The sequence below is a fragment of the Fukomys damarensis genome, unplaced genomic scaffold, assembly GCF_012274545.1.
Source record: "Fukomys damarensis isolate Sample0158 unplaced genomic scaffold, DMR_v1.0_HiC HiC_scaffold_39, whole genome shotgun sequence".
Taxonomy (NCBI): domain Eukaryota; kingdom Metazoa; phylum Chordata; class Mammalia; order Rodentia; family Bathyergidae; genus Fukomys; species Fukomys damarensis.
The window spans coordinates 106,577,170-106,589,150 of record NW_022900951.1 but is presented as its reverse complement, the minus strand read 5'-3'; the positions used below and the strand labels follow the sequence as shown (position 1 = coordinate 106,589,150).

At 39.4% G+C, this 11,981-nt stretch overlaps 1 protein-coding gene across 1 annotated transcript; it reads right to left on the bottom strand.

Moving 5' to 3' along the window:
- Positions 1 to 582: 582 nt before the first annotated feature.
- Rbmx2 (RNA binding motif protein X-linked 2) lies at positions 583 to 11,761 on the bottom strand. Its single transcript, XM_010607983.3, has 6 exons — positions 11,687 to 11,761; positions 11,374 to 11,489; positions 10,347 to 10,398; positions 3,821 to 3,950; positions 2,325 to 2,502; positions 583 to 1,646 (listed from the first exon to the last, which is right to left on the bottom strand). Exons 1-6 carry the CDS (start codon positions 11,689 to 11,691, stop codon positions 1,126 to 1,128), a joined length of 1,002 nt encoding a protein of 333 aa, XP_010606285.1. The 5' UTR covers positions 11,692 to 11,761; the 3' UTR covers positions 583 to 1,125.
- Between the last annotated feature and the right edge of the window lie 220 nt (positions 11,762 to 11,981).

Here is an 11,981-nt window from a genome sequence, read left to right as displayed (position 1 = left end):
TTGCAAACAAGTGTTCAGCAAAATTTTGCTCCTGTTCGCAAACTCCACATTGGGTAACACCACAGTAACCTTCCCCACATAAACACAAACGCAGCCATCTTCCCCCAAATCATAAAACAAATTAAGTTCATGAAACCATGGCACCACTATCTGTACAATGGGGATGTTGTGCACTCAGAAAAAGGAATAAAGTCCTGACACATGGTACAATGTAGCAGAACCCTGAAAACATTCTACTAAGTGAAAGAAACTAGGCACAAGACATCAGTATTGTAGGACTTCACTTAAATACCCGAAGTAAATCCACAGGACGAAAAAGATTGGTAGAAGAGGAAATGAGGAGTTACTGCTTAACAGAAACAGGGTGGGAATGATGGAAATGTTTTGGAACTAGAGAGGTGATTTTACAATACTGTTAATGTACCAAATGCCACTGAATCACTCAAAATGGTTACTTTTATTTATTTCTTAGTACCAGGGATTGAACCCAGGACTTTGTGCTTGTGAGGCAGGCATGGTGCCTCTGAGCTAAATCCCTGGCCCTGGTTGCTTTTATTTTAATTTCACATTAATAAAAATAAACCAAAAAAATGCAAATATATAAACAAAAAAACAAAAACAAAACATCAACCATTTAAACTGTTTTCAAGTGGGCTGGGAACTGGCTGTTCTTAAGATCTTATTGTATCCACATAAAATGGTCTGAATCTAGGGAGCCTGACAACTGGAAAGTTCAGTTCTAAACACCTACCACAAAGACTAGAATTGTAGTTACCTGGTTTTTCCCTTTCCTGGAAATGTCATCTCAAATTAAGGTCTAGGGTTGAAGGGCCATATTTATTAACCAAAATTTAGGACACATACTCTAAAGTTCCAGGTATATTCCCAGGGCTCATGCTAAAAAATGCAGGATATCTGGCTGTTGAAATGACAGCCCTCTCAACAATCTATGCAAGATATTAAAAGAATTCAGCCCCAGAGATTTTATGTACAGAAATATTAACAGCAGAATTGAATTTCACAACTTTTTCTGCCTGGTTCCAGGAATCAAACTAAGGACCTTGTGCTTGCAAGGCAGGCATTTTTTAAACAGTTTATTTTTAATGAACTGGGCAAGAGGAGATTTCAGTGATGCCTTCGGTCACTAGGATTAGAGGACTCGCGCTCCCGGGAGCGACGGGCCTTTTTATGCCTATAGGATTTATCTCGGCTTCTACTTCTACTTCTACGACTCCACCCTTCAGAATGCCCACTGTGCCAAGTAGAATGTGTATCTGAGCTTCGCCCTCTGTCTCGATCCCTATTCTTGTCTTGATCCCTGTTCTTGTCTTCTCTCACTTCCTTCCTGCTTGAGGACTTGTGCTCATGCTTGAGTTTCTCCTTCTTTGGCTCCTTCTCTGGGTCCTCTGCTCCACTACGGCATGACATCCTGACCTCAGGGGAGCCTGGGTAGTGCTTCCTCCCTTCTCTAGACTCAGGCTTCTGAACCCTCTCCGAATTCTTGCTGCTGTGCTTCTTCAGACCAGGGTAATCCTTTTCTTTTATCATCTTGCTTCTGGGAGGTGAAGAGGAAGACGGCTGCTCTGCCTGAACCTCCTGGTGAGTCTTCTCTTTGTCTTTCTTTTTTTTCTTTTTTCCTTTTTTATCTGGAGACATAAGGGGGGGGATCAATAATAAAAGGAAATAATAAAAGGACTCTCTAAAAAGTGCCTTTGTTCTCTGAGTACATCACATCAAATCAAGGTGTTTGTTATAGTTCCAAAAACTATCCTCATCCTAGCAGATGGAAAATGTACATAAGGAAAACAGCCCTGGCAGCAGCATGACATGGTTAGAGGCTCTATGCCCAGGAAAGTGCCTCTGAGAAGCCAACTTCAGTGTCTGTCACCTCTGGTATGTTGAGTCGCTGCACAAGGCAATCCCCATCCTGGATTACTTCTCTAAAGACCTTTATCTCTAAATAGTCATATTCTAAGGTATTGAGTGTTAGAATTTCAACATATCATTTTAAGGAGACACATGGCTAGGGATTTAGCTCAGTGGCACCATGCCTGCCTTGCAAGCACAAGGGTCCTGAGTTTGATCCCCAGTAAAAAAACAAAACAACAACAAAAAACACCCCAAAATCAAAGACCAAGCAATTTGAGGGGACACAATTCTGACCATACTACTAGTCTTCTCTGACATTCTCCCTTTCCCATTCAGAATAAGGACCCCCACACCTTCCCCTTTCACAATTACGAGTTGACTATCCATGAATACTAGGAAGAGTAGAAACTAAGACTGCCTGGAATTTGCTCCTGTTACCTTTTGCTCTATGTTACCTTTTTTGTGACTTTTTGTAGGTCTGTCATCTTCAGAGCCCTCAGATGAACTTGGAGGGGGGGTGTTAGCCCCACAGCCCTTCTCCTGAAGCTGTCTGGTCACATCATCCATTTCATCTGAGTCCTTAGGAGCCCGATAGTTAGACACATGATCCACGCGGATAGTTCTCCCTTTGATCTAAGTAAGATGGGCAATCCTTCAGCAAAGAGAGTCCTCATATCAAACTATCTGAACTTAAGCTATGAAGAACCATATCCATTACCTTCATGTTAATTGTTTCTATGGAAACATTAAAGCAGACCACTTACCTGGTGTATCAGAGCATACATATCTAGCTATTAATACACTTAGCACTCATGGCAGCCAAGTGGGCCCATGCAAATATCATCATCCTCTGTGGATGCAATGCAGTGAAAAAATCTGGGAAGGACTGCTCCAAAACACAAGCATCAGGAAAGACTATGAGAGTTTACAAGCACAAATAATGAATTACCTTCAACCTGTAACATTAATTTACAAGGAAGTGTGCCCTGGGAAAGGCTGGCATCTAGAAAGATTTCCTGAAATATGCCTTAGTTACAGCTGCTTTCTCAAAACAGTAATTAGTAAGAGGCAAAGTCAGACAACAGTTGGGGTGGGCAGTTGAAAAATGATTACGTTATTTTTTTCTAAAGCCCTTACACGTTGCTCTATCCCCACCATACCAGTACACTCAGTTCATACTGATTCTTGTGCTGTAAACTAAATTCTCCAGGTGAACAACAAAACCCCTCACTTAAACATATTTTATTTGCCAGTAGATGCAGACTTACTACAGAAACAAAGCCATCTGAAATTTTTAGCTTTTACTTTCCCAGTGCAAGAACAGATTTTTATTCTTACCTTTAAGCTTGAGAAACTTCTGTCACCTATTCTATTCCTCATTTTGGACCTTTTTTAAAATATTTTTTCTTTGACTTTGACTATTAGCTCTCTTAAAATTTCAGGATGACTTACTTCTGCAGAATTGCCATTAGATTTTAATTAGAGAATTTACAGGGCCCAATGTGCTAGATCACTGGAGTCATAAAACAGGCATGCATGGCTATGTTGTAAGTTACAAAGCCACCATGAATCCCTAGGTCCCCTGGCATAGGACAAAATGCAAGAGCAGTAATTGCTATTCTCTTCATTCCCTAGTACACTAGAGATGAAGATGGAAGAGGAAAAGGGAAAGGTAAAAAATGGAGGCCTGCATGGCAGGTGGGGGGAAAGGTACCGATGATACTGGGAATATGATTTGGTAACAGATGGGGAAATAGAGCAAACTTAGGTGGGGCCTTGAGCCAACAAATTTCCTGGAATCGTTTCCCAGCCAATGTATCTCCATACTTCTGCAGTCCTCACAGCTGACCAAATTACTGTCCCTGAACTTGGGAGGTCCAGGTAAAAAATGAAACCTAGCCCCTACACACCGGAAAAGTCCAGCCAAATCCTGCTTAATAAATACATTTACCTTAATTCCATTAAAATTGTCAACAGCCAGAATTGTGCTCCTCTGGTCTTCATAGCAGAGGAAACAGAATCCTTTGGATTTCCCAGTCTTCTTGTCTCGCACAAGATTAATATTAACAATTTCCCCATACCTATTTTATAAAAAATAAAGACACTATTGATTTAAAATGGATGATAAAAATTCAAATACTATAGTCTATTCAGAAGAATCCTCCAGAAGAAGATGACAGAAAGGCTGAAAATAAAAAGTCAAAACAAAAATAAAGCAGGATCATCCAGTTTAAAAATGGGTGGCAATATTAAGAACAAAAACAACTTCAAGCCTGAGGCAAAAGGATCACAAGTTTGAGCCCAGCCTGGGCAATTTAACAAGATCCTGTCTTAAAATTAAGAAATACTTTTTTTTTGGTAACAGGGATTGAACTCAGGACCTTGCGCTTGCGAGGCAGGCAGTGGCACCGAGCTAAATCCCCAGACCTAAAAAAATTAAATTTTTTAGGGGACGTGGGGACATAGCTCAATACAAAGGCCTTAGGTTCAATTCCGTTTTGAGGGATGGAGCGGTATATTCGAGGCGAAATTTAAAACATTAAGTGGAACTAAAAGGGTTATTTTACATTGAAAAAGATCCTAATACATAACAAGGGCATACTTCATGGAATTTCATTACAATTCAGAAACAAAATTTTTAATTAAAAATACTATTTGAAATACAAAGAAACAGTCATGAGGTAATTTAACACTCAGAAATAAACCACAGAAATTAATATAAAATTCTATACTATAATAATTTTATTAACAAATATTAATGTCATATTAGTAAATATATTAATATTTTGAATCCTTCAAGGAGATGACAATTTCTTCTCAAGAATTCACAAAACATACATTAAAACTGACTATACATTATGTCTCAAAGCAAATCTCAATAAATCCCCAAAGTAGAAGAAACTATGTTCTCAAATCACAACGTTAGAAACCTGGAAGTAACATTTGAAACAAAAAACATCTCACTACCTAGAACTTGAAACCACATCCCCAGCCCTTTTAAAAATTTGACACGGGTTCTTACCAAGTTACTAGATTACCAGGCTGGGCTTGCACTTGCCATCCTTCCAGCCTCGGCCTCCTAGAGTGCTGAAGTGCATGCCACCACACCCAGGAAATTTACTGTTTTAAAAACAGTAATGAAAACAAACTAAAAATTTAATAAAGGATACAGTTAAAAATCAATCACGCTCTTACATACAAAATAAGCAGAAGATATAATAGAAAAGAAATCTCATTCACAGTAGCAAAAAAAAAGATAAAATACTTAGAAATACACTTAACAATAAGCAATGTACAAAATCTATATAAAGAAAATGCTTTAAAAAATCCTGAGAGACACAAACATAATTTGAACAAATATAAAGACATCTCTTGTTCTTGAATAGGATAATTCAATATCATAAAGACAGCAAGATCTTCCCACAAATTAATGCACAAATTTAATATAATCCCAATAAAAATACAAATTTGTTTTTTTCCTCTGTAGGTGGGTAAACTGATTCCAAATTTTTGTAGAAAAAAAATAAACATGGAGTAATACCAGGGGAAACAAAAAGAACAATGAGTATACCTCTACCACATACAGTATTAAATGTACTGAAAAGCTTCTGTAAATAACTATGTGGCACTGGCAAATAAAATAACGAACAGAACAGAATGCTATGAAACTGAAGTACTGTATTTAGGGAAAAAATGAGTGTATGATAAAGGTGACATGGAGTTAGGACAACTGGATAGCCATTTGAAAAAGTATAAATCAAGTATTGCGGCACACACTTCTATCCCAGCACTCAGGAGGCTGAGGGAGAAGGACCTCTGCAACTTCAAGGCCACCCTGAGCTACATAGTTCAAGGCCAGAGTGAACTACGTAACGAGACTCGAAAAAACTTATGAGACTTATGTCTCAGAAAAAACAAAACAAAACCCAAAAAAGTATGAAACTGGATCCAAATCTCACAATGGACAACAGAACAGAGATTTCAGTGTATAAAACTGAAGCCATACAAGTACAACACAAATGGGTAGATAGGAAGAAATATCTTCTAATCATGATTCAAAATCCAGAAGCAATAAAAGACTGATGAATAAGACCACATACATATAAAAATACTGAGGGAGGAAACCATAAAGAGCAAGCATAAGGGACTTATGGGGGTGATGGAACTGTTGCTCATTCTAACTGTGTTGATTATACAAATCTATACAGGAATTACAACTCATAGGGCTGTATACTTCCCTCAATTTTACCATATACTAAAATAAAATATATAAATGTTTAAAAACTTTTCTCAGCAAAAAAAAAAAAAATCCCAAAAAGCCAAGTCAAAAGATAAATGACAAACTAGAAGAAAATGTTTATAATTTATACCACAGGTAAAGGACCAGAAAGCAATTTTTTTTCTTTTGCTATAAAGGAAATTGCCAGGACATCTGGTAAAGGTGAAAAGACTGGGTCAATGTTGTACAACATCATCTTATTTCCTGAATTTGCTCACTGTACTAAGGTGAAATAAGACAATGTCCTTGTTTGTGGGGGAAATCTACATTGAAGAATTTAGGAATAAACTAGGATTGTGCCTGCCACTCTCTTATAGTTCAGAAAAAAATAATATCATCTATATAAGGAGAGATAACAGCAAAGTAAATATGGTAAAATGCTAACACCTTGGGAATCTGAGTGAAGGGGACAGAGATATTCTTTATACTATTTTATAACTTCTATTTTAAGTCTAAAATTATTTCAAAATAAAAACTAAGAAAAAATACAAGAGCTGGATTGAAGGGACTCCTACTAACTATCAAATTGGAACAATTTGTGCCATCAAGAAAAAATAATTATGGTAATATATTACAACATCCAATTTTTTAAAATAAGCCCACAGGTATATAATGCATGAGAAAGTATTATAACAAAGATCTAATATCCTTAACACCTGACTCATAAAATCAACAAGAAAAAGAAACACCAAAAACTGGCAAAGGATATGAGTAGACAATTTATGAAAAAATAATAATGGGCTATGAAAAGATGTTCAATCTCACTGATGATGAAATAAAGGCCAAGTAAAATGAAGCTATTTGGCAAATATGTCTTAAAATAATCATTGCTGATGAAAATTCAGGAAAAATGGGCATTCCAGTGAGAGTGGAAAATGGTACAACCTTTTCAGAGAACAATTTGGCAACATTTATAAAACTTAAAAATGCTAGGCCGGGGATTTAGCTCAGCAGTTCGGTAGTCTACACTGAAATAAAACTTGTAATAGCAAACCACTAGAAATAATATCCACCTTTGCAGGGATAACGGGAAAAAATTAGAACCAAGACCTGTCATGTGAAGGTACAGGATCCCAGTAATGATTGTAACTGTATTGTATACCTAGATAATAAACTCAATAAAAAGAAAAAAATCCACCATTAATTTTTTGAAAGATAACAATAGGCCAAAATTCCAAAGCTTTTCATTTCCTTTTCCATTCTATATTATCCTTTGTTCTTTCTCTTTCTCCCCTCCAGTCCCGCAAATGTTTTTAATGACGTGTATCAACACATTGCCTTTATAATTTTAAGCACTTTTGAAAGCCATCGTTACCAGCGGCAAAGGCAATCTTCACTTTGTGTAGCCAGAATACAGAATTAACATATACAAAAATACACACAAGCTACTTGGGAGGTTGAGGAAGGAGGATCATCATGAGTTCAAGGCCACCCTGGGCTACAGAGTGAATTCAAGGCCAGCCTGAACTACATAGCAAGAGCATCTCAAATAAATAAATACTAAAAAGATAGGTAATCCTGTCCTTGGGTATAGAAGATCAAGACATTGAAACTTAGAAAGCTTAAATGACCTGTCTAATGTCACACACCTAGTAAACTGAAGATCTGAGATTTGATCCAGACAGTTTGGCTTCAGAGTACAGACATAAACAAGGCCCAAAAGAAGAAAGGCTTATCTACATCTTGAAGGATGGATGAGATTACACTCACTTCTCAAGAAGAGTGGTGGGGAAAGATTGGATAAAGAGCAAAAAGGGGAGAAGATTCAGTTTGCTTGGAGTACAGACACAAAAGATTGGAAGGATTGGCTGGTATCTCGTTTTTGTTTGTTTATTTTTTGGTACGGGGATCGAACTCAGGTCTTTGCGTTTGCAAGGCAGGCAGTGGAACCACTGAGCTAAATTCTTGGCCCTGGTATATCTTATTGATAATCACCATAACAACCACAAAGACACTGAAATTTAGAAGCAAGAAATAAATAAATCAAAGTGTCATTTTAGGAAAGTGTACCTGGCAAAAGATAGATTCAAATGGCTAATAGATCTAGTTAACAGACCTTTATGAGAAATCAAATTTGAGGACATAAAGATTTCAACAAGTGATATTCAGAAAGAAAAGTTAAGTGAGAAACAGCATAAAAAGAAGGGCCAAATCCCAGCCACTGAAAGAACCTGAGGAACCAAGAAAAAAAATCAAATGTGGTTCTCAATTAAATCTGGACAATTTGACAAAAATAACAGAGTTGGTTTTACTGAAGTAATGATGAATTAAATTCATTATGAAATCATTGGTTCTCCTACACAAATAGCCCTTCATTGTACTATTTCCACATTCAACAACCCAAGTTTGAAAGAAAAAAATATGAGAAAATGAAAAAATGGAAATAAAGTGTTTGTAAATGGGGAGGGGAGGGGGATGAAGGGAGGGCAGGGACAAGGGGAAAAAATGAGAACCAAGACCTGTCATGTAAAGGTACAAGATCCCAATGATGAATGTAACTGTACTGTATACCTAAAATGTACCATTAAACTCAATAAAAAGAAAGAAAAACAAACAAACAAACAAAAAATACACACAAGCTAATCACCGCTCAATGCAAGTAAAAGAAAAACCTGCAAGATGGAAGGATAGATCCAGCAGAGGTACCACAAAGGGGTGAAACTATACGATTCACTTGCTGTGAACTTCCCAGCATCCAGAAATTGGAGAAAGTGGCCTGTGTGGGCTGCCCAGTCCCTTTACCATGGTCTTCTCATGAATTTTGCCCGATTCCTTTCCCATGGTCTGCTGCCCCATTAGCTGCCCAACCACTTCAAAAGGGCACTCTATCCTATGGATGACCCAACTATCCCGCCAAGGCAAGTTCTCTGCCAGGTTATGCTGCCCGTTTGCTGGCTTTGTTCATTTTGCTATGGCCTTCTGACTATATATAATGTTCAACTCCTCTCAAACAGTCCCCTGCCTGCTACTGAAGGCTAGAAATCACAAAGTATTAACAAATTATCATAGTGCACCCCATACATAAGTACAATTACTACATGTTAATTTAAAAATAAATGCCGGTTTTAAAAACTTTGTTAAATAAGACACTAGTCCTCTCTACTCCTGTGAGCTCCCAAGGCCCTCTGGCCCTGTGGACTGTTTAGCCATGCTGTTTAGCTCTGATCTTGTGTACCAGCTGCCCGGCACCTCTCCTACAAAGTGCCACTATGCACATGAGATGCCAAAATTCTCTCACTAGGTGCTGCTTCAGTTATCTCATAGCAGAATATAGAATACACATGTGTTTCAGTTTTTCTCACTGCTGGGACAAAATACCCGAAACACACAAGTTAAAGGAGGAAAGGTTTATTTTAGCTCACAGTTTATAGAGGACTCAGTCCATAGTTAGCTGGCTCGAAGGCAGGGCAGCATAGCAGAGAACACAGTTCATGGTGTGCAGGCAGGAGGCAGGAAGCAGTGAGCCTCCTTTTCCCTTTTTATTCCATTCAGGCTATAAGCCTACTGGTTGGTGCTACTCACACCAGGGTTGGTCTTCTATCTTCAGTAAATCCATTCAGTCACACCTAGAACTGTACTAATCCAATCAGCAGACCAATCCGCTTATTACATCCATGGTCCATAAGCCCCACCGGGGAACAAATGAGGATCTGGGGAACATGTCTCCTATTCACACTTGTTCCTCATCAGCCTGTGTTTTTTTAGCCTCTAAGTAAAGAGATTCGATCTGGTCACTGTTCACCTTCACACTTATCTAGAAGCAAAGAAAGTAAAACTATATCCTAAACCTTCGGCCCTCCATCCCCAATACCTTTGTGCTTTACCCTAATCCCACAATGCCACTCAGGTGACGGTACAGACGACCTAACCCTCATTTTCAGGAGCCCAAGGAGATAAGCCAAGTAATACCTTCCTGGGAGTTCCAGTCTGTTCTAGTTTAGGCTCAGGCTGAAAAAAATAATAGACCAGAATCCCAAAGACACCCTCCCAAATTATCCAACTTCTGAGATCTTTTACCTGAGAACATTCTACAAGCCTATCATGTGACTGACTCAGACTAGGGCAGTAGCTCCAGCCTTCCCCATGCAGGGATGCTACTCAGCCTAGAATTAAAGTGGCTTTTTTTGATGCCACAAAATGCATTATGGAAGCAAACTACTCTGCTGATCCAGGAGGCAGGAAATGAACAAGAACTTACTGTGAGAAAACACAGATGATGTCCCCTTCAGTCAGTTCATAAGGAAGCCCTCCTAGAAGAGAAAAAATCACATTGCAGCGTAACAAATATTAATCGAGTGTCTACTATGTATGGTGCACTGGACCAGGCATTGGGGGTACAAAAAGTATGCCACGAGCCTTGCTCTCACAGAATTCAGTCTGATGCAATGACAGAGGTACATATAAGGTGCCAGCAATACAGGAAAAACTATGAGTGGGCAGGCTGGAATCACCACTAACCTAACAAATCTAATTATTCAATCCTCACATCCGACTCCTATGGACAAAGCACAAACACAACAGTTTATGTCATCATTAACTCCGCCTACACGTAAACTAAAGATTATAAAGACAACTGTTAATTATTTCATAGGAAATAACTTCTCCAAACGTTTCTTTCCTTCTCTGTAAAATGGGGGTGTTAGTATATTTGTCTCACAGGACTGTTATAAAAATTAAATAAACAATATGTAAAGTGCTCAGCACAGTATCTGGTAAAATAACTTCTTTGAACAGCCAAACTATGGAATTGCTAGTTGTGAATGTGAGTATAGAGACAGTAATTTGGTCATAAATGGAGAGCAGGAGCTAACTGCAAGAGAAAGATAAATTCTTAGGGGAAAGGGATGGGAAAGGGTAGTTAGCAGTAACATTGGATAATGGCTAAGCCCATGAGTTTTAGAATCCCACAGTTCTGGTTTTGTGACCTGAGAGAAGTCTATTAACTTATCTACACCTTGGTTTCCTTAACTGCATAATGGGAGAGTGGGTGTGGGAGAGTCTGGGGAACCAAGTGAAAAGACCATTAGCAAGGTGAATGTCAATTAGTAACTCCCAAGAGCACTGACTGGCAGGGAGAGCAAACTAAAACAGGCGAAAAATCATAAGGGAAAAACGGATTCCCAGGCAGACAGGATGAAAAACAGCGTGGAGAATATGAGGTGAAATGATCAGAAGCAGGCTAGGAAAGACTCGGGAGCACTGCTGCAGAAAGATGAGGACTTTACCCACAAAGATCCAGGCGCTGTCCTTGTACTCGGAATGCCAGGACACCTTCTCGGCCACCCCAAGCTGGACCTCTCGCTCATTCAGCTCGTTGATTAGCTTGACCTTAGTTAAAGGGCTGGGGGGAGGGGGCGAGAGAAATGGACAAGTAAAATAGGCCTGCCCAAAGTAAGAGAGAGCAAAACTAGGGAAGGAGACGCCCTGGTCCCCAAGCCGCTACCTCCCCTGGCTGGGTAGACAGTCCACCACCCAAACCCGTGTGGGCCATTCCCTGCGGCCCACTCCCACTTCCTCAGCGGCAAACTGAAACCTTACTTCATCTTTGCTCGAGTTCGCGCTCCGCATTCAGTTTCCGGTCTAGGGTGCTGCAGCGCAAGCGTTGTGCCGGCTCCGCGCACGCCCACTGGAGTCAGCGGAAGTGAAGCAGGAAGAGCTCAGCCCCTGCGAAGTGTAGCGCCTGCGCACTATCGCCTAAGCGGTCTCTCACGCTTGATTCCTGTTTCTCTTTAGGCTGTGCAGAATTTTTCCCTACTCCCTCGCAGCTCTACTCTGTGATAAGGAGCAAGGGTATGAGCCTGGTCCGTTACAGGAACCCCAAGCTCCTGGGTAA